The 22,691-nt window shown below is 47.6% G+C and overlaps 1 protein-coding gene across 13 annotated transcripts in view; it reads right to left on the bottom strand.

The window, feature by feature from the left end:
* The window catches only part of CNOT10 (CCR4-NOT transcription complex subunit 10), an 83,083-nt gene that overhangs the window by 5,563 nt on the left and 54,829 nt on the right, over nucleotides 1-22,691 (bottom strand). For 4 of the 13 annotated variants that reach the window (XM_070072906.1, XM_070072909.1, XM_070072905.1 and 1 more), the window contains 6 exons: nucleotides 21,806-21,927; nucleotides 15,861-16,037; nucleotides 14,146-14,226; nucleotides 3,635-3,748; nucleotides 1,502-1,624; nucleotides 125-255 (listed from right to left, as the gene is read on the bottom strand). In XM_070072906.1, the coding sequence (XP_069929007.1) occupies nucleotides 125-255; nucleotides 1,502-1,624; nucleotides 3,635-3,748; nucleotides 14,146-14,226; nucleotides 15,861-16,037; nucleotides 21,806-21,927 (748 nt within the window). The remainder of the gene's footprint in view (nucleotides 1-124; nucleotides 256-1,501; nucleotides 1,625-3,634; nucleotides 3,749-14,145; nucleotides 14,227-15,860; nucleotides 16,038-21,805; nucleotides 21,928-22,691) is intronic. The other 9 variants (XM_070072907.1, XM_070072910.1, XM_070072904.1 and 6 more) reach the window with 3 other exon arrangements.

Genomic DNA, 22,691 nt, shown 5'->3' with positions numbered 1-22,691 from the left:
CAGCCAGAAATGGCAAAGCCCGCCCGAGACTTCCTCCCCTTCACAGCCATGCCCTTAGATCTGCACACGCCTTCAACAGCCACGGGAAGGGGCACCCGCTCTGGTCAAGGGTGTCTTCACTCACCTTGGTCCTGCTCGTTTGAGGAGATCCCTAAGGAGACATCAGTGACGTTCTCCGGGTTCAAGTGAGTGATGGCGTCAGATATCCTGTCGAGCGAGATGAGGGCTTCTGCAGCGTAGAGATGGCCCAGAAACCTGGAACGAGAGCAGACGCCCAGCTGAAAAGCAGGTCACCGCCCAAACGCCAGCGTCCAGGAACACGGAGCAGACTGCCACGGCACATAGGTATGTTTCAAACACTTCACATCCTGGAAATCTAAGTCTATTTAGGAAAAACAGATCAACCGAGGATAACTTAAAGTTTCTCATGAAGACCACCTTGTGGTCAGTGGTGTGGTGCAGCGAGCTAAGCTGCAGCATGTGTCACTGGCATCCCATATGGGCACCAGTTCAAGTCCCGGCTGCTCCACTTCTGATCCAGTTCCTTGCTAATGTCCCTGGGAAGGTAGCAGAAGACAGTCCAAGTGACTGGGTCTCTGCCACCCACATGAGAGACCCAGATGGAATTTTGGGCTCCTGGCTTCAGTCTGGCCCTGGCCCAGCCAGTCTGACATTTTGGGAATAAACCAGCAAATGGAGATGGCTCTGAGCAGCTCTCCCTCTAACTCTGTCTTTCAAATAAAGAAACAGACAACAGTTAAGTGTTACATTAAACAGAACAAAGTACACTACCATTAAGAAAACTGTTCGAAACTGACAAGCTGTGATGTTCAATTAATTGAGGAAATAACATTAAAGTAAAACAGTTCTGAAGTAAGAGACCAGCCAAGGATGGACGACGCCCACTCTGCTCAGAGCCAGGATGCGCGCTGCACGCTCTGGGCGGCCCACGGCTCGCTGGACACTCTGGGCGGCCCGGCTTTGCGCACGCACACCCTCTATTTTGTGCTGCCAGGTCAGCTGCACAGCCTCCTGGCTTACAATCGCCTGCTCCCGCCAGTCTCTTTACTCCGAGCCGTTTTCCCCATGATCACCCGGCTTTTCAAAACTGAAAACAGCCTTAGACATGCTACACCCCTGCTCAAAATCTTCATGACTTCTTCTCCCAGAGAACAAAAGGAACAAAGCTGAAGGGTGTAGTTTCAAGGCTCTCACTGATCTGCCCCACTCTCCTGTGTTCAGTCCACGCTCTCACTCCCCGTTCACGGCTTTCCTGCGGCCTTGCCTCGAAGGTCAAAGCCAGGTGGAGCCCTCCTGCCCCAAGGGCCAGCTCAAGGCTCACCTCCAGGGCCACCCTGCCCCAGCGGGTCCTCAATTTGACTATCTCCTGGGATTTAAGTACATCAGTCACCCCAGTTCTTCCTTTCTTTGCTAAGTAATTTCTCCTCATTAGGAGGGCAAAGTGACCTCTAATTTTGTTTCCCCACCGAGTAACTCACACCTGAACAACTCGCGGGCAGGTGGCGTCTGGTGGCTGAGTGACGCCACTGCCTGGCAGCATCCCGTACCAAGAGCACGGTTCTCGCTCCCGCTGCTCCTCTTCCTCCAGCCCCTGACCACGTGCCTGGGAAAGCAGTGGAGACTCGGATGGGGCTCCTGGCTCCGGCCTGGCCCAGCTCGAACAGTTGCGGCCACGTGGAGAGCGAATCAGCAGATGGATAACCTCCCTCTCTCCCTCTGTCACTCTGCCTTTCAGATGAATAAGTCAACCCAAACAGTAAGACACCACGTGGGATGCCCACAGCCAACAACGCAGTGCCTGGGCTTGAGTCCTGGCACTGCCTGATTCCAGATCTCTGCTGATACGTACCCTGCGAGGTGGCAGGTAATGGCACCACCTGCGAGACCTGGATTGAGTTCCCGGTTACCGGCTTTAGCCTGGGGCAGCCCCAGCTATTGTATCCGGGGAGTGAGCCAGTGGATGGAAGATCTCATTGTCTCTTTGTCTTTCAAGTAAAATGAAAATAAATAATTTTTAAAAAAATCAGTAACTTGGGGCCAGCACTGTGGAACAGTGGGCTAAGCCTATGCCTACGATGCTGGCATCCCATATGTGCGCTGGTTCGAGTCCCGGCTACTGCTCTTCTGATCCAGCTCTCTGCTATGGTCTGAGAGGGCTGTGGAAGATGGCCCAAGTCCTTGGGCCCCTGCACCCACGTGGCAGACCCAGAAGAAGCTCCTGGCTCCTGACTTTGGATTGGCCCAGCTCCAGCTGTTGCGGCCATTTGGGGAGTGAACCAGCAGATAGAAGACCTCTCTCTCCCCCTCTGTAACTCTGCCTCTCAATTGCATAAAATAAATCTTAAAAAATACAAAATAATAATAATAATATTTTTAAAAAAGAAATTAAAATTCTTACTTTGTTTTCTGTGAATTTAAGTTTAAAAAATGGTTAACCAGATGAAACGTCTTCACGGCACAGGAAGCCCAGAAACCCGTGACCAGGGGTACGGAGAGCAACAAGCAGCGGGCACAGGCTGCTGTGCCGGGCGGCACCCAAGGCAGCCGAGTGCACAAAGTCCTGCCGACCCCGGCTGGGAAGACAGGCGGTCCTGCTATTAACGAAAGGACCACAACGCTCACGGCAGACTCCTGGAGAGAGAAATTTCCAGACGGAACCTGGCCGATCCCGCAGAAGTCAGCGAGAGAACTCTATGACCGAGGCAGTTTGTTTCTTTGACTTTCAGATACAGAAGTTGACAAATAAGGCTAAAAACACTCCAACAGCCGAGCTGAACCCAAGTTGGTGACGCTCATCATCCAAGGGCCTGGGAAGACAAAGGCCAACACTGGACCTCTGACCTGGTGCCCCGTAGTGGACCAAAGGGTTTGCAAGGAATTTACACGTCTCAAACAAACAAGCCTGCCTCAGGTTAAGTAGCCCCCTAGGTGTTTGCCAGCCAGGTATTATTTAGGTTTAACCTGCGAGCTCTGGAGATCCTGTCAGAACCAGACAGCACTGGTTCACCGTCAAGTGATAACTTTCAGTGTCTTATGCCATAAATGCCGGTAGCAGCTGAAGCTGGGAGCCCAGAACTCCATCCAGATCCCCCCGAGGATGGCAGGGAGCTGGACAGGAAGCGGAAGCGGGGGTGGATCTCGGGAATTCTGATGTGATGTGTGTACCCAGGCGGCAGCTTAGCTTGCTGTGTCACAAGGCCCACTCCTAGCTGACAACAAAGTTAATACTGGGGAGGGATCTGAACAGTACGAATAAAACTCTCATGAGTTGGCACAGCAGCTTGGAAAGATCCTTGTCTGTTTAGACTGCCTTCCACAGGAGACCTAGTATGTGGCTCAAACACCTTTTTGTGAGGAGTCACCTTATTCTGGGGCCAAAATGCTCCAGACAGACCCAGCCGTGGACACTAGGAAGTCCCAAGTGTCCGGGTTCAGGAAATGAAAAATTTTCTACTGCTAAGACAGGAGTTAAGGATTATTATTTTTTAACCAGTGGTTTCCCCCCCAAATAAATATATCACTGGAGGGGTTAAAAGAAGGCACAGACCCCACGAATGTTAACCCGAAACTCTGAGACAAAACAAAGGAGACGCACTGGGCAAGCCACACTTACTTAAGAGATCCTGACAGCTTGGGCTGCTGAAGAAGTTTATCTGCGTGGTTCAAAGCCATAAGGTTATCGCCCAAAGCCAGAGCCACGTAAGCACTGCAAGCCAGTATGGAGCACCTAGAACGCAAACGAGAAGGGGCTGAGAACTCGAGCTGAAAGATTAACAATGGTTTTATCTGCCAAACAGCAATGAATGGGGGTCTTGGTGAGAAGAGAGAAAGCACGCTACTGAGGTTAAGAATCACAACGACGTAGAAAACCACCATCTGTGTGTATTATTTGTCTAACTCATCGTCAGCTTCCATCCAATCGACCCAGCTCCCCAGTAAGACGATCACATGCAGTTACAGTACATACTTAGCCTGAAAATAAGTAAAACGGTGCAGTTAATGGTCCAGTGAGAACTTACTTTCTTCTTTCAGTATACGAGAAATAAATATATTGCAGATCTTATTTTTTTTTTTGACAGGCAGAGTGGACAATGAGAGAGAGACAGAGAGAAAGGTCTTCCTTTTCCGTTGGTTCACCCCCCAAATGGCCGCTGTGGCCGGCGTACCACGCTGATCCGAAGGCAGGAGCCAGGTGCTTCTCCTGGTCTCCCATGGGGTGCAGGGCCCAAGCACTTGGGCCATCCTCCACTGCACTCCTGGGCCACAGCAGAGAGCTGGCCTGGAAGAGGGGCAACCGGGACAGAATCTGGCGCCCCGACCGGGACTAGAACCCGGTGTGCCAGCACCACAGGCGGAGGATTAGCCTAGTGAGCCGCGGCGCCGGCCTCGCAGATCTTTCTATAACAATTTGCAAACTTTGCTAAGATACACAGTCACCTTTTAGCTTAGCTTGCTATCTGCATTTTCTTGAATCTACTAAGCAGCCCACAGTTCTTGCCAACCAATGGAACCAAGAGTAACTAAAACATTCACAGTTAGTGACCGAAACAAATATTCAAAGCAAAGAAACAAGCTGAACAAATGCATCGGAAGATGAATTAAGTCACATTACTTCTCCTAAGTTGGGTCAGAAACCCAATTTCTGTTGGGCTCTCTCCTTCATGGGGCAGCTTATTTAAAGCAGATCTCGTGGATGTTAAACAACCGCTCCACAAAGCAATCTTAAAATAAACTTTGTCAAATAGAAACGGGTCATTTGAATGGTGGACCCCAAACAGCCTCAATCAGCTATGGGATACTGAGTTATGCTTACCAATTACAATATGCATGCATGTCATTAAAGCGCATTCAGGTTGCAATTTCATCTGAGGAGGAAGGTAACCATTGTTATCACTAGAGCATTCAGGTCCTCTGGGCAGACAGCACTGGCCTGCAGGGCGCTCTCCCCTTGCTCACCCTGTCCAGTACAATGCAGCTCCTCAATCCCGACATACAGGGGGCCAGGCCAGCTCTGGAGGGCCGAGGAGAGGCAGGCCGCCAGCCGCTTCCCGTGCTCCCACCACACTGAGCGCGTCCTCCGGCTCAGAGCGTGCGATTCATCACAGCCAATCCCTCCACCCTCCACCCCAGGACCACCCGGGATACAACCACAACTGGAAAGGAAAGAGCGCGAGCTCGCTACCTTGGGAAGAAAATTTCATCAAAACTAGTGTCTGATATTTTGTTACTGAGAATTTTAAATCTGAACCCTGTTTGTGGGAGAGTACTTTGAGAGCTGGCGTAGTAGTGCTTCCAACAGCACTGTCGAGGAAAACGTGCCGTCAGTCACTGTCCCTGGGACGCCGAGAGCTGGCTGCCCCAGCCGCAGGCCCGGGGACCCTCCCTCCAGGGAGGACTCCAGGGGGCAGCGGAGGGAGCACTGGTTGGTTATCTGCCACCTTCTGTCAGCGGCCAGGCCTGTGCGCCAAGATGAGGTGACTTATCGTCCTCTTCTGGCTTATTTGTAGCCTTCATGTTTAATTGGCAATGCACATTCATTCATCTAAGGATTTTCCTGGATGCCTCTCACACGGCAGGTGTGTTTTGCTAATAAGAAAAAAACCAGACTTCCCAACGTCTCCAGGGCTCAAGACAACCAACAGTCCAAGGCCTATGAACCAGCCACAGCATTTTGTCGTTCTTTTAATCTTTCTTTTCATTTTATTGAAAGACAGAGATTTTCCACTGGCTGGTCCACCCCAGATGCCAAGGAGATTTGAAAACAAAAACTACAAATAAACCAAAAGAGGACACGAATTACCATCTTCCAGGAGGAAGCCAGGAGCCCAGGATCCAACCCAGTTCTCTCCTGTGGGGTCAGGGATCCAAGCACGTGTGTGCATCAGCCGGGATGGGAGGTGGCGCAGGTACACTGATACGGGATGAGGGTGTCCAAGGAGCAGCCCTGGTCACAGCGTTTAACACCCATTTTCACCTGTGACTTTGGCAAAGGTCAGGGCAAATCAGGCGCTCATTAAAAACCAGAAGGCCACAGCTTTTGCTCTTTACACAAAGAGGAGAGCGATACTCCACCAGCTGTAGTCAGTTCTTAGTAGGCACTTGCTAAGGAACACGGCTTTCAGCGGTTAAACCTGCTTCTCCCAGACCCACACCACTCCTGTGCGATGACGCTGACCGCAATGTTCCCGATGCTCTGGGTGCAGGGGCTACTGCAAAGCCATCTCTGCTGGGAGTCTCCCTGCCTCTCTCGGCAGCAGGTAGGCTAGCGCTGCTCCAGCCCACTGTGGGTCCAGAAATCAGTCAAGTACACTTTGTAGCAGGGAGGGAGAGGGGAAGGGGAGAAGAAAGGGGAAGTGGAGGGGAAGGGAGAGGGATAGAGGAAGAGGGAGGGGGGAGAGGGAGAAGGAAAGGGGGAGGGAGATCTTCCATTTGCTGGTTCACTCCCCAAATGGCCAATAGTAGGGGCCCAAGCACTTGGGCCATCCTCTGCTGCTCTCCCAAGTGCATTAGCAGGGAGCTGGATGGGAAGTGGAGCACCCGGGACTCAAAGTGGCACCGATATGGGATGGCAGCACTGCAGGTGGTGGCTTTACCTACGAAGCCACGGTGCTGGCCCCTTGTAACAGGACTCTAATTCCCAGCAAGCCCCAACTGTAATGATGTGCAGCAAGAGGGTAAAAATCTGTTTGCTTCAACTTTCACCTTTTACTGTAAGATATATCAAATCCTATCTGGGTAAAAGAACCTAATAATAAAACAATCATTCTATTAAGCATATTTAAATATGGAAATACAAAATTGGGGCTGGTGTTCTGACCAAGGGTCATCAGTTTCAGTGTCCAAAACTCAAACCCATATTTATGCTTCTCTTCTATCGGTGCCTACTAATTCACCCCCGCTCCCCCCCCCCCCCATCTCCTCCTCCTCCTCTTAGAAAACAACACTGAGCTCTGCAGGAGGCTGGCGGACTGATAACACCGGAAGCATGCACTGCTCTATCTACAAGCCCCTGGAGAAATCACTTTACTTCTGATAGCGACTGCTTAAAATATTAGCCCTCCTCCCAGTCACTAGTTCCTCTGTCTAATCTGCTTTACTGAGTCCTCAGCTGATCTGACAGGTCACCAGACTGGAAGAGCTACACCTCAAGCAAGACACACAGCCACGGCCCAAACCCATTCACAAACTGGAGGAGCCAGCCCTACGTCCACACAACCCCAGCCCTTGGGAAAGCAAGGGAGAGAGAAAAGGGGGAAATGTTTGCTTTTTCCATTTTTTTTCTAATTGTTTGTGATTAAAGTCAGAGTTAGAGAGAGGGAAGGACAGACGCAGAGAGCTTCCATCCGCTGGTTCACTCCCCAAATGGCTGCAATGGCCAGGACTAGAAGCATCAATCCAGCTCTCCCAGGTGGGTAGCAGGGCGCAAACTCTGGGCCATCTGCTGCTTTTCCCAGGCCACTGGCAGGGAGCCGGATCAGAAGGGGAGCAGCTGGGACAGGAACTAGTGCCCAAAAGGGACGCTTGTGTTGCCAGTGGCGGCTTTGCCCGAGACACCAGAACGCTGGGCCCGAAAAGCTTTTTCCCCCCAATAAAGTACCAAATTACACCAAGCTTGAAAGATTGAGCATTATAATTTGTCAAGTCACATATCCCGTGAGTTAGAGGACTCTCACCCAAATATCTGTTGAACCTTCATTACAAGAAGCTACAGCAGAAGAAAGTCACTGTGTGTCAAAGGAAACTAAATTGGCAATGCAATGTCATAGCAAACATCATTTGAAAAATTGGTTCAAAAATCCAATAATGTAATTTCTTTCAACAAACTGAATATGGCTCGGATGTAATTCAGAGAATGTTAACTTGCCAACTTCAATTAAGTTTTCACTTCATGTCTCTGGAAATATTCTGTTTCTAATATTTATTGTTCTACACAAAAAGAACCTTACTGACAAATCAAATTCACCACAAATCTAAGTCCAGCACAAAGAAGCTAAAAAAGTTTTCATCGTCCCCAAATTCCGTGCCCCAGAGCCCATCCCACCCCAGGCAGCAAAACCATGCATGAAGTCGCAGAGCAGAGCCTGGGCATTTCACACCACCACCCAACCCAATGCTTTCATTTCAGAGGGGAAAGGCAGGCCCAGAGGGGTTACAGGATTTGCTGGGTCGACCGTGGCCCGAGGGGTTTCCACAGGCAGGCTCCTGCTGCGGCAGAACCGGTTAGACAAGTTTCAATGGGATCACAGGCCGAGTCTCTGGCAAGGACGGTAAGAGACTCAAACCAGCCATAGCGTCACCACGGGGCTAGGGGGGCTAGGACAAATATGATTCCTTAAATACACTAGAACTGCCTCTAATAGTCACTTTACCAACATTTATTTATCTCCTTTTCTACACCCTGGACGGTGGGAGGTACTTTTTCACTGCATAAGAAGAATTCACTGAGTGTCATGTTAAGAGTCTGAAAGAATTAACCTTCTATAATATAAAACCGTGGAATCACTTAATTGGGCTTCATTTCTTTTTACGACGCCCACATCCCATGCTGGGGCCTCCTGGCTCTGAATCCAATTCCAGGATCCTGCTGGGGCCCAGCCTGGGAGGCACTTGACTGTGCCTTGGCCCAGCCTCCGCTGTTGCTGGCCTGTGGGAAGTGACTACAGGGTGAAAGGCTGCCTCCGGTCTCTCAGAATGAACATTTAAAATACAAATTAAAATTTCAATTGCTCACTTATGCTTTGCTTTTATTACTGGGACAGACATTTCCAGTGTTGGCCCCAACATTGCTTCCCACTCTCCCTGTTCTGTTACCCTCTATTCCAGAACCTAGAGTAGCATCCATTTTAATTTTATTCTTTATTTTTATTTATTTGAAAGGCAGAGTGACAGAAAGAAACAGAGATCTTCCAGCCACTGGTTCATTCCCCAGAATGCTGGCAACAAACAGGGCAGAAGCCAAGAGCTGGGAACTGCGCCTGGGCCTCCCATGCAGGTGACAGGGATCCAAGCACTGGAGCCATGGTCTGCTGTCTCCCTGCTACCTTCTCAGGAGCGTGGACAGGAAGCCAGGCTGGGAGTCAAACCCAGGCACTCCACTGCGGATGTGGGTCCCAAGTGGCAACTTAACCCACTGTACCCCACACCAGACCCAAAACTTTTTTTTTAAGATTTTATTTATTTATTTGACAGGTAGAGTTACAGACAGTGAGAGAGAGAGAGAGAGACAGAGAGAAAGGTCCTCACTCCGCTGGTTCACTCCCCAAATGGCTGCTACAGCCGGAGCCGCACTGATCCGAAGCCAGCAGCCAGGTGCCTCTTTCCAGTCTCCCATGCGGGTGCAGAGGCCCAAGCACCCGGGCCATCCTCCACTGCCATCCCTGGCCACAGCAGAGAGCTGGATCAGAAGAGGAGCAACTGGGACTAGAACCGGCGCCCACATGGGATGCCTGCACTGCAGGCAAAGGATTAACCCAGTCAGGCAGCCAAAACTTTTTTTATTCACAAAATAGAAGACTTACAGCCCCTTTCAGTTGAAATTTCTCTCCTCAAACAATCTTGAGCAGAAGGCCTTGAGATTATCAACCGTGAAACATGCTGAAATGAAAACGTTCTTGAAGTTTACAAACCAGTACTCTGTATAGGAATTCTCTATAGTTTGTCAATCAATGCATAAAATACTTTCTTTAATCGAATAGAAGGCATGTTCAATTTATGTCATTCTGTGGAATTCTCCTTGCTTCACTGGACTCTCTCCACTGCTGCTTTTTCTTAGATTCTCCGGGATGCTCAGAGCACCTGCTACATTTTTGCCATCGTCTCTCAGCACCACTTTGATGCCTACCTTCACCACTTCCAGACCTGGGTTTCTAATTATATTCCCTCAACTTCGATCTGTAATTTCTTCTAAAATGCTCACTTCTCCTTATTTTGGTGTCTACGCTTTCCAGTTTCAGAAACAGAATCTCTCCTCTTGCCTCTCTTCTTTTTGGGATCACTACTGTTTATTTTCCAAATCCACATGCATTTCTCGGTCTCTGTCATTTGAACTCTTAGAAGAAAATGCAGGATTTGGCATAGCATATTACAAGAAAAGCAAGAGCAACAAAAGAAAAAAAATAAAATTGGGGGCCGACGCTGTGGCATAGTGGGTAAAACCGCCGCCTGCAGTGCCGGCATCCCAGATGGGTGCCAGTTCAGGTCCCAGCTGCTCTGCTTCTGATCCAGCTCTCCGCTTATGGCCTGAGAAAGCAATGGAAGATGGCCCAAGTGCCTGGGTCCCTGCACCGGAGTGGGAGACCCAGAGGAAGTTCCTGGCTCCTGGCCTGGGATCGGCGCAACTCCGGCCACTGCGGCCAATTGGGGAGTGACCCAGTGGATGGAAGACCTCTCCCTCTCTCTCTCTGCCTCTCCTTCTTTCTCTGTGTAACTCTGAATTTCAAATAAATAAATCAATGTTTTTCAAAAAAAGAAAACTGAACTTCATCAAAATAAAATACTTTTGTGTTTCAAAGGATACCTTCACAAAAGTGAAAAGGCAACCCACAGACAGGGAGACAATACTGCAAGGCATGTATCTGATAAGAGACTTGCACCTAGAACAAAGAACTCTTTTTTTTTTTTTAATTAATTAATTTATTTGAAAGTCAGAGTTATAGCCAGAGAGGGACACTGGTTCAACTCTCCAGATGGCCGTAATGACCAGGGCTGGGCCAGGCTGAAGCCAGGGAGCTAGAACTTCTTCTGGGTCTTCCATGTGCGTGCAGGACCCAAGCACTTGGACCATCTTTCACTGCTTTCCCAGGCCATCAGCAGGGCGCTGGATCAGAAGTGGAGCAGCCGGGTCTAGAACTGGTGCCCACAGGGGATGATGGGATGGGGTGCCAGCATCGCAGGCAGCAGCCTCACTTGATAGGCCACGACACCAGCCCCAAGAACTTTTTTTTTTTTTTTTAATTTATTTGAAAGGCAGAGTTACAGAGAAAGAGGGATGAGAGAGACGCTTCCATCTGCTGGCTCACTCCCCAAACAGCTGCAATGGCTGGGACTGAGTCAGGCTGAAGCCAGGAACCAGGAGCTTCATCCAGGTCTCCCCTGTGAGTGGCAGGGACTCGAGCACTCTCCATGCATTAGCAGGGAGCTGGATCAGAAGAGGAGCCGCCAGGACTCAAACCAGTGCTCACATGGAACGTTGGCATTGCCTGTGGCTTAACCCACTGCGTCACAATGCTGGCCCAATAAAGTATTCTTACAACTCAATCAATAAAAATAGCCCAACTTAAAAATGTGCAAAAGATCTGAATAAACATTTTCCCGAGGAAGATACACAAATAGCTAGTAAGTTGAGGACACGAAGAAACTGGAATCCGCATACACAGCTATGCTGGGTGAGACTGTAAACAGTGCAGCCACGTTAGCAGACAGTCTGACAATTCTCACCTAAACACAGACACCACGTGACCCCACAGACAGCCTGACAATTCTCACCTAAACACAGACACCACATGACCTCACAGACAGCCTGACAATTCTCACCCAAACACAGACACCACATGACCTCGCAGACAGCCTGACAATTCTCACCTAAACACAGACACCACGTGACCCCACAGACAGCCTGACAATTCTCACCTAAACACAGACACCACGTGACCTCGCAGACAGCCTGACAATTCTCACCTAAACACAGACACCACGTGACCCCACAGTGTCATTTCTAGGTTTATACCCAAGAGAAACAAAGTGCGTGCCCACATAAAAACTTGTACCTGAACTTTTACAGCAACATTATTCATAATAGCAGAAAGATGGATATAATCCAAATATCCATCAATGGACAAATGTATAAACAAGATGGTGTATCCATGCAATGGAGTATTACTCAGCAATAAAAAATAACACTGGGGTATGCGTCTGGCACAGTGGTTAACATGTCACTGGGGACATCTGTGCCTCCTATGAACTGCCTTGGTTTGAGCCCCAGCGTTCTGCTCATGTGCACACGGAAAGCAGCAGGTGATAGCTTGGGTTCTTGGGTCCCTGTTACCCACGCAAGAGCTCCAGGCTCCTGGCTCACCCCTGGCCGTTCTGGGCAACTAAAGAATGAACCAGGGGCCAGAGCTGTGGCACAGTGGGTTGATCTGCTTGTGGCACCGGCATTCCATATGGGCGCCAGTTCCTGTCCTGGCGGCTCCTCTTCTCACTAGCTGTCTGCTATGGCCTGAGAAAGCAGTGGAAGATGGCCCAAGTGCTTGGGGCCCTGCACCCATGTGGGAGACCTTGAAGAGGCTCCTGGCTTCAGATTGGCTCAGCTCCTGCCGCTGTGGCCATTTGGAGAGTGAACCAGTGATAAAAATCTCTGTTTTTCAAGTAGATAAAAATAATAAATAAACATTAAAATGTACTTATAAAACTGCTTGTATTACACAAGAAGTTTATTTTTTTAAAGTTATTTATTTAGTGAGAGAAATGCATAGGGGAGTAAGGGCTTTATCTAAGGGAGAAAGAAAAGTCTAGAAATTAAGTTGGGGTCCATATCGAGCAGAGACCAGGCCAGGACCCACGTGCAGTGAGCGTTTAGTTATGAGCAGCCACAAACAGCTTAGCATAAGCAGCAAAGCGAAGGTGGACAGAGACAAGAAGTTCTAAAATCAATACCCAGCATAGGATTTAAAAAAGGAGAGCTGAGGCCGGCACTGTGGCCTGCAGTGCCAGCATCCCATACAGGTGCCTGAGTCCCGGCTGCTCCACTTCCAATCCAGCTCTCTGCTGTGGCCTGGAAAAGCAGTGGAAGATGGCCCAAGTCCTTGGACCCCTGCACCCACGTGGGAGACCCGGAAGAAGCTCCTGGCTGCTGGCTCTTGGCTTCAAATCGGCCCAGCTCCAGCTGTTGCGGCCATTTGGGGAATGAACCAGCGGATGTTAGAACTCTCACTCTCTCTCTCTGCCTCTCCTTCTCTGTGTAACGCTTTCAAATAAGTAAATAAATAAATTTTTTTTTTTTAAAAAGAGCAAACCAGTTAATAGAAGGAAAAGTAAAAAGAAAAATTTAGCAAAATAGAAAACAGACTACCAAAGAAAGTAGGTAAAGTAAAAGTTTGCTCTTTGAAAACATCAGTCCAATAGGTGAATCCCTCACTATCACTAAGCAGAAGAGACAGGAGAAAAACCACAAATAACTGACATCATAAATGAAAATGGAGATGTAAATGTAGATCCTACAAACATTAAAAAGACAAGGGGATACCATGAACATGTTATGCCAATCAATCTGACAACCCACAGAAAAAAAAATTCCTTGAAAACTTCTGGGTGGGCACTAGACACAGCGGTTAAGATGCCCACGGGACGCCTACACCCCACACCAGCGTGCCTGGGTGACCGGGATGTCCATCAGCGTCCCAGCTCTGCTGCCAGGGCCGGCTTCCTGCTGATGCGCATCCCAGAGAGGGAAGAGGCAATGACCAAGCAGCTGGGTCCCTGGCCTTCTTCTGGAAGACCCGCACTGAGTTCTCGGCTCTCACTTCTGGCCCAACCCTGGTGACTGCGGGCATTCGAGGAGGATCCAGAAGGGAGCCAGCTCGCTGTCAAATAAATTAAACTTTAAAAAATGCAGAATAAGAAAAACTCAAACTGACGCAAGATGAAACACAAAACTGAAATAGCACTCTATACTGAAGAACTTCAATTCGTACTAAAAAATTTCTCAGAACGAAACCACAGGAGCAACAGTTTCACCGCTGCAGTCCGTCAGACACTGAAGATGCTCCATTGAGGGAGGGCTTAAAAATCCCACAAAAATAGAATTCAGAAGTCCCTTCCTGTATTACACAAATGTTTTCAGAAGAGAGGGAGAAGCTCTTCTTACCCCATTTATAGGATCAGTGCAGTCCTGAAACCAAAACCTGACAAAGACGCCCCAAGGAGAGAAAGCCACAGACCCCACAGGAGATCAACAGGTCGAACCTAACGACCTAGAAAAGGGGGTATGCTCTTACCACGCAGGGTCTCAGCATGAACACTGGATGTCCAACCAGTAAAATTTATCATGTTAACAGGACAAAGACTGCTTAAGAAACACTGTGCTCATTTTGATAAATTTAACGCTAACTTTGATTAGATACTCACTTCAAGTTTTCTAATTCCTGCTTTCTCAGTGGTGATGACGGTGGAGCTGGAATGAATTTATCTCCATCATGGCTTTTACTGCTAAAATAGAGGTGGACTTAATTAAGAACAGCACATAAACAAGTACAACATTTATTTCCTATCCCATATCTGTACAATGTAAGAGTCAACACAATGGAAATGCTTCTAATTTGGTGCTACTAACATGTTAAAGCTATACCGCATTATTGGTTTCTTTTCCCCAGCAAATGATAGTTTTAAAAATCTCTAAATGAAAAAAATTTCCATGTTATGTAAAGAATATCACTTCAATATTTTCACACATTTCTCATTCATCTGCTTTTTGGCAACTACAGAGAAACAAAATTCAGTGATGGAGGAAAACCCCACAATTTTGTTTCAAGTTTTTTTTTTTTAAAGATTTATTTATGGCCGGCACCGCGGCTCAATAGGCTAATCCTCCACCTAGTGGCGCTGGCACACCAGGTTCTAGTCCTGGTCGGGGCACGGGATTCTGTCCCGGTTGCCCCTCTTCCAGGCCAGCTCCCTGCTGTGGCCAGGGAGTGCAGTGGAGGATGGCCCAAGTGCTTGGACCCTGCACCCCATGGGAGACCAGGAGAAGCACCTGGCTCCTGCCATCAGATCAGCGCGGTGCGCTGGCCGCAGCGCGCCAGCCGTGGTGGCCATTGGAGGGTGAACCAACGGCAAAAGGAAGACCTTTCTCTCTCTCTCTCTCACTGTCCACTCTGCTGTAAAAAAAAAAAAAAAAAAAAAAAAAAAAAAAAAAAAAAAAAAAAAAAAAAAAGACTTATTTATTTGAAAGGCAGAGTTAGAGAGAGTTCTAGAGAGTTCTTCCATCCGCTGGTTTCCTCCCTAAATGACTACAATGGCTGGGGCTGGGCTGAACTGAAGCCAGGAGTCAGGGACTTCCTTGGGATCTCCCATGTGGGTGCAGGGGCCCAAGCACTTGTGCCACCCTCTGCTGCTTTCTGCTTTCCCAGGCCATATCAGGGAGCTAAATCGGAAGTGGAGCAGCTGGGACCGGAACCGGCACCTATATGGGATGCCGGCACTGCAGGAGGTGGGCTTAACCTGCTAAGCCATGGCACCGACGCCGGGCCCTCTAGTTCTCTACAATAAGATGTTATGTATTTGATAATCAAGGAAAAGATGCCGGGCTGGGGGAGCTGGGTATGACAGTGTCAAGTGTGGACAGCAGAACCTTCTGTCTGTAACGGGGTTGCTCTGCTATTATGCTGAGTTCCCTCAGTTCCCACAGGTTGACACGATTTGTAATTGATATCAGAAACTAGACAATTAGGCACACTGGTTTACAGTGTAAGAAAACAGGAGTTACAGGATCTGTGCTGCCTCTGATAACAAGAGCATCTCCTGAAACCATCCGTCCTGTCGGGGAAACCTGTGCCGTCCAAGTTCCAACCAGGCCTGCCCCTGCCTGGCTTCTGAGATTAGACGAGATCAGGGCTCCGGGGTGGGAAGGCTGCAGACTGTACTCTGTCTTCCAGCGTTCTGTCCTGAGCCTTCGCGTTCTTCCTCTCTTCCAGAAACATTCTGCAGCAAGCTTTCTTTTAATTATTCAAAACAGAATTCTGGGGCTGTGGCTGAACATTTTAGGCGGTCAGTACCTGCAGGAAGAGAGGCCTCCTGCAGCTCTCAAGGATCTGCCAGGGGTCTGGCCCCAGGGAGCCACATACCTGCAGGTCTCACTGCTGTCGCTGCTTTCTGTGGTTCCACCTAGTTGGCTACTATTTTTAGACCCATTTTCCTGTTTTGGGTCTTGCTGTTCTTCAGGTAATAGCAACAAGGCATTCCTGAGACAAATGGCTGCAAACTCCATGCTGGCTACAGGGATAGCGGAAGACTGTCCATCACTTAAAAAGAACAAGAACAAATTAGCTAAGCATACTGAAAAACAAACAAACAAACAAACAAACAGGATGTATTTTGGGATAACATAATTAACTGTTAATGCTGAATATTCTATATATGATGTAAAAAGTATTAACAATGGGTTACAAGTACATATACTACACACACACTGTGCCTCCAGGAATCACATGAGGACAGGAGGCCACGTTGGATATGCTGTAATGTCAAAGATACACAATAGTCCTGGAGGAACTAAGAGTGGACAGGAAAAATTACAATGAAAACCAGGACAGGTGCATGGTGAAAATGGGAAGTAAAGAAAATGCACTTTCACATTGGAGCCTTCTTTTGGTTGATCCTTGCGTTTATTTTTATTTTAGTTTTAAAAAGATTTATTTGAAAAGCAGAGTTACAGAGGCAGAGGCAGAGAGAGAGAGACCATCCATCTGTTGGTCCACTCCCCAAGTGGCCACAATGGCCAGGCCTGGGCCAGGCCAAAGCCAGCAGCCAGGCGCTTCATCCAGATCTCTCACAGAGGGGCAGGGGCCCAGTCTCCTGGTCTGTCTTCTGCTGCACTCCCAGGTGCATCAGCAGAGAGCTAGACTGGAAGTGGAGTAGCCAGGACTCACATGGATGTCGGTGTCATGGGTGGCAGCGCAACCCACTGTGCCACAACTGTGGCCCCATCCTTGCTTTAAAAACTCCTTTACAAGGGGCTGGCACTGTGACGTAGCAGGTAAGGCCGCCACCTGCAATGCCGGCATCCCCTATGGGCATCCAACAACTGGGGCTGGGCCAGGCCGAAGTCAAAAGCCAGGAGCTTCTTCCAAGTCCCCCAAGTGGGTGCAGGGGCCTGAGCACTTGGGCTACCCCCTACTGCTTTCCCAGGCCACAGCAGAGAGCTGGATCGGAAGTGGATCAGCCGGGACTCAAACTGGCGCCCATATAGGATGTGGACGCTGCAGGCCGTGGCTTCAACACTGCGCCACAGCGCTGGATCCCCCCAAAAATTTTGGAAAGTAATGACAACTTTGAAATTGTAAGATAATGATACTATGTCATCAGATAGTATTTTATAAAATACTGTATTATGAATGAACTAAATTAAGACCAAAATATTATATGCTAAATACTATTTAAACTTGGAAAAATGTTTTCTGTTTTACTTTTTAATTATTTATTGCTTAGAGGCAGGCCCCCCCCCCACCAAGAGACACAGAGACAAGTTCCCAAAAAGCCAGAACTGGGCCAGGAGGAAGCCAGGAACCCAATCCAAGCCATCCACATGATTAAGTGGGAACCCACACGTTTGAACCATCATCTGATGCCTCCCAGGAAACTGGAACTCAGAGTAAAGGCAGGACCTGAACCAGGCACATAATATGGGGTGTGGTCTTTTTAACTGGTGTTGCCATTAGGCCAAACATCTACACCTGGAAAAACTTTTAAATCGCAGTGAAAATTTTTCTTCTTGGAATAAGAAAAAAAAAGAAAAGCAGTAAATAGTTCAACATACAGTATGAACAACAAAAAAAATAAACACTGTTCCTCAGCACGGAATGGGGAAAAGCTGGAAGCATTCCCACTAAGTTCAGGAACCAGGCAGGGATGCCCACTCTCACCACTGCTATTCAATACAGTCCTGGAAGTTTTAGCCAGAGCCATTCGGCAAGAAAGAGAAATGAAAGGGATACAAATTGGAAAGGAGAAGTCACACTATCCCTATTTGCAGATGACATGATTTTTTTTTTAAGATTTTATTTATTTGGGGCCGGTGCTGTGGCTCAGCGGGTTAATGCCCTGGCCTGAAGCAGCAGAAGATGGCCCAAGTCTTTGGGCCCCTGCACCCGCATGGGAGACCCGGAAGAAGCTCCTGGCTCCTGGCTTCGGATCAGCACAGCTCCAGCCATTGTGGCCATCTGGGGAGTGAACTATTGGATGGAAGACCTCTCTCTCTCTCTCTGCCTCTCCTCTCTCTGTGTAATTCTTTCAAATAAATAAATAAATATTTTAAAGAAAGATTTTATTTATTTATTTGAGAAGCAGAGTTATAGACAGAGGGAGGGGAGAGACAGATAGAAAGGTCTTCCACCTGCTGGTTCACTCCCTAAATGGCGCAAAGGCCAGAGCTGGACTGATCTGAAGCCAGGAGTCAGGAGCTTCCTCTGGGTCTTACATGCAGGTGCAGGGGCCCAAGCTTTCCCAGGCCATAGCAAAAAGCTGGATCGGAAGAGGAGCCGCAGGGACTCAGACTGGCACCCATGTGGGATGCTGGTGCTGTAGGTGGAGGCTCAGTTCACATAGCACCAGCCCAACATGATTCTATATACAGGGGATCCAGAAGACTACACTAGAGACTACTGGAACTCATCAAAGAGTTTGGCAAAGGATATAAAATTAATACACAAACATCCACAGACAATGCCACGGCTGCGAAGAACTTCTAAGATCAAGCCCATTCACAACAGCTACAAAAAACAACAACAAAAACAAAAACGCCTTGGAATAAATTTAACCAAGACTGTCAAAGATCTCTACAATGAAAACACTAAACAAAAAAATAGGAGACATACACAAAAAATGGAAAAATTTTCCAAGTTCATAGATTGGAAGAATATCATCAAAATGTCCTGAAAGCAATTTATAGATTAGATGCGGTCCCAATCAAAATACCAATGACATTCTTCTCAAAGCTAGAAAAAATGATGCTAAAATTCATATGGAGACCCTGACAGCTAAAGCAATCTTACACAACAAAAACAAAGCTGAGGGTCGGTGCTGTGAACCAGCGATTGAAGCCCTCTCTCTCTCTCTGTAACTCGGCCTCTCAAATAAAAATCTTGAGAAAAAAAAACAAAAAACACAAACAACAACAACAAAAACAAACCCGCAAATCCAGAGGCATCACAATACCAGACTTCAAGACAGACTATAGGGTAGTTATAATGAAAACAGCTTGGTACTGGCACAAAAACAGATGTGTAGACCAATGGAACAAAACAGAAACTCCAGAAGTCAATCCACGCATCTACAACCACCTTATCTGTGACAAAGGAACTAAAATCAATCCCTGGAGCAAGTACGTACGGTCTCTTCAACAAACGGTGCTGGGAAAGCTGGATCTCCACATGCAGACGTATGAGGCAAGACCCCTACCTCACACCTTACACAGAAATGCACTCAAAAGGATCAGAGACCTAAATCTACGACTTGATACCATCAAGTTATTAGAGAACATTGGGAGAGGCAACTGACAGACTGGGAGAATATATCTGCAAATTATACAACTGATAAAGGGTTAATATCCAGAATCTATAAAGAGCTCAAGAAACTCACTAACAATAAAACAAACAATACAGTTCAGAAATGGACAAAGGACTTGAACAGGCATTTTTTAAGATAGGAAATTCAAATGGCCAACAGATACATGAAAAACTGCTCAGGATCACTAGCTGTCAGGGAATTGCAAATCAAAACCACAATGAGGTTTCACCTCACTCCAGCTAGAATAGTTCTCAAACAGAAATCAAGACAACAGGGGCCGGCACTGTGGCACAGTGGGTTAATGCCCTGGCCTGAAGTGCCAGCATCCCATATGGACGCCGGTTCGAGACCCGGCTGCTCCACATCCGATCCAGCCCTCTGCTGTGGCCTGGGATTGCAGTGGAAGATGGCCCAAGTGCTTGGGCCTCTGCAACCATGTGGGAAACCCGAAGGAAGCTCCTGGCTCCTGGCGTCGGATCAGTGCAGCTCTGGCCATTGCGGCCAATTGGGAAGACCTCTCTCTCTCTGCCTCTCTTCTCTCTGTGTAACTCTGACTTTCAAATAAATAAATAAATCTTCAAAAAAAAAAAAAAAAAAGAAAGAAACAACAAGTGCTGGCAAGGATGTGGGGTGGGGAAACAGTACCCTAATCAGCATATTAAACAGTGATCTGTACTCCCACATTTATTGCAGCTCAATTCACACTAGCAAGGATATGGAATCAACCCAGATGTCCATCAACTGAAGACTGGATAAAGAAATTATGGTATATGTACACTATGGAATACTACACAGTGGTAAAATAAATGAAATCCTGTCACCTGCAACAGAATGGGTGCAAATACCATATGTTCTCCCTGGTCTGTGTAACTAACCGAGTACCTAGAAGGTAATCTATAGGAGTGAAATGGACATTTTGAAATGGGAAGATTTTTAACAGCCTTTGTCTGGACTATTGAGGAATAGTGTTTTTCTTCATATTATTTTTTTTTTTAAGATTTATTTTATTTGAAAGAGTTACACAGAGAGAGAAGGAGCTGCAGAGAGAGAGAGAGAGAGAGAGAGAGAGATGTCAGTCTTCTATGTGCTGGTTCACTCCCCAGATGGCTACAACGGCCGGAGCTGTGCCAATCTGAAGCCAGGAGCCAGGAGCTTCTTCTGGGTCTCCTATGCGAGTGCAGGGGCCCAAGGACTTGGGCCATCCTCTACTGCTTTCCCAGGCCATTGTAGAGAGCTGGACTGGAAGTGGAGTGGTTGGGACTTGAACTGGTACCCATACAGGATGCTGGCACTGCAGGCGGCAGCTTTACCCACTACGCCACAGCACCGGCCCCTACTTTATATTATGCGTTAAACTCTTTATTTAGTGTAGGGTTAATCATATGTGTATAAAGCTAATTGAAAATAGATCCAAGTAAAAACCCGACTGGGACTAGGAGAGGGAGAAGGGTGGGATTGCGGGTGGCAGGGAGGGTGGGTGGGAGGCAGCACGATGTTCCTCAGTCTGCGTATGTGCAATTCATACACCTCAAATACAATTTGAAAAAAACGTTTACTTCTGTATTAGAAAGTATAACAAAGGGAGGTGGTGGGCGGGGGCTTGGGGGGTGGGAACAGGTCTTCCATTCGTGGGTTCACTCCCCAAATGCCCACAACAGCCAGGCCTGGGGGAAACCAAACTTATACAGGTGGGGCTTTCACATGGGTCGTAGGGACCCACTGCTGCCTCCAAGGGTGCAGGAAGCTGCGTCCGAAGCAGAGGTGGGGCTCAGTCCAGGCACTCCAATACGGGATGTGGGCATCCCAAGAGAGGGTGTAACTGTCTCAGAGGGCCTGGCCCAGGAATGGACAATTTTCTTATTGTTAAAAAAGGTTTATTTATTTGGAACACAAGAGCGAGAGAAAAAGATATGGAGATCTTCCATCCTCCAGTTCACTCCCCAAAATGCCCACAATAGCAAAGGATGGCTAAGCCAAAGCCAGCAGCCAGGAACTCCACCCTGGTCTCCCACATGGGCGGCAGGGACGCAAGCACTTGGGCCATCACCTGCTGCCTGTGCAGGTGCGGGCAGGAAGCGGGATCAGAAGGGGAGTCCCCAGGCCTTGCACGGGCACTGACATGGGATGCAGGCGTCCCACGCAGCGCTTTCCCTGCTGCACCAAGCACTACCCTCTGCAGTTATTTTGAATCCTGGGGAATAGGAGAAAAAACCTAAGTGAAAAGCGTCGGTGCAATCCTAAAAGGCATCCAGATGCCCTCTTCTGGACATTTCGGGTAATGGCACTGAGCAGACCAGGGTTTCTTAGGGCGTGGGCAATGCCGGCATCCAGGGATGTAATAAGCCCTAATCACAGTGTGTCAGATGACATTTACTCTGCGTCCAGGGATGAGGGTCTGCTCCATGAAGAAGCAATGAAATCTAGCTACGAAGTACTTCCTCACTTTTATACACAGGTAACACATGAAACAGTAAATACACACACTTTCTCTTTGCAAGATACTTACTTATATACAGTGTTCTGTATGGACTGTGATGCCAGGACTATTTTACGATGATAGCCTTGACCAACAATAGACTGAACAATTCCTTTTTTGCTTGGAAGACCTTTAGTTTCTTGTTCAGAAGTCTACAAAATACAAATAATTTCCAAGAAATTTAAGGTAATTGTAAAACGTGACATGGAAAAATGACCCAATACCTTTCATAATTACTCTAAGTTTAAGAGAGCTCATAAGATCCATCTGTGTGGATTTTTTTTTTTTGGTGGTAAAGGAAGAAAATTTAGTATCAGAGGAAATAGTACATAGGTTGAATATTTGTAATTATGTGCTACACTGCTGTTTCTACGAGATCTGAGGAAATTCTAAGGAAAGAAGCCAATTCACGAATGACCCACGTATGCACCTAGAAAGTCCGCGTTCCCACTACCACGGCAGCACGTTACAGGCACTCCGCCACCAGAGCAAGGAAAAGGAGACACACAACACAGTATAAACCGTGACGCAGTTCCACTCTCTAGAGACAAAGACCTTTTCTTCTTACACCAAAGTATTAATTAAATTTAATTAAATTGTCAGCAATTATAAACTCCAACAAGCTATATGCTAAAATTATATGAGCACAATTCCTGACTTCTAGGAAATTAAAATGCACAAATCTTAAAATCAGAAAGAAAGCATTAAACTGGACACAGAGAGCCATTTACACATATTTCAGGACGTTCTATTAGAATGCATTCGCACTGGGCCTGACAGTGCCAGTTTCACTCCTCTTCTCCCTTCACTGCAAGTCTCTAATTTCCCTGCAGGTGGAATGTCACCTATCAACTTAAAAAGACGTCCAAATTCTCATGTCAGGAACAACCTGGAGCCAATCAATATATGTATTTGC

The sequence above is a fragment of the Oryctolagus cuniculus genome, chromosome 4 (assembly GCF_964237555.1).
Source record: "Oryctolagus cuniculus chromosome 4, mOryCun1.1, whole genome shotgun sequence".
NCBI lineage: Eukaryota > Metazoa > Chordata > Mammalia > Lagomorpha > Leporidae > Oryctolagus > Oryctolagus cuniculus.
Note: the sequence above shows the minus strand (reverse complement) of the source record. Positions and strands in the feature narration are given on the sequence as shown.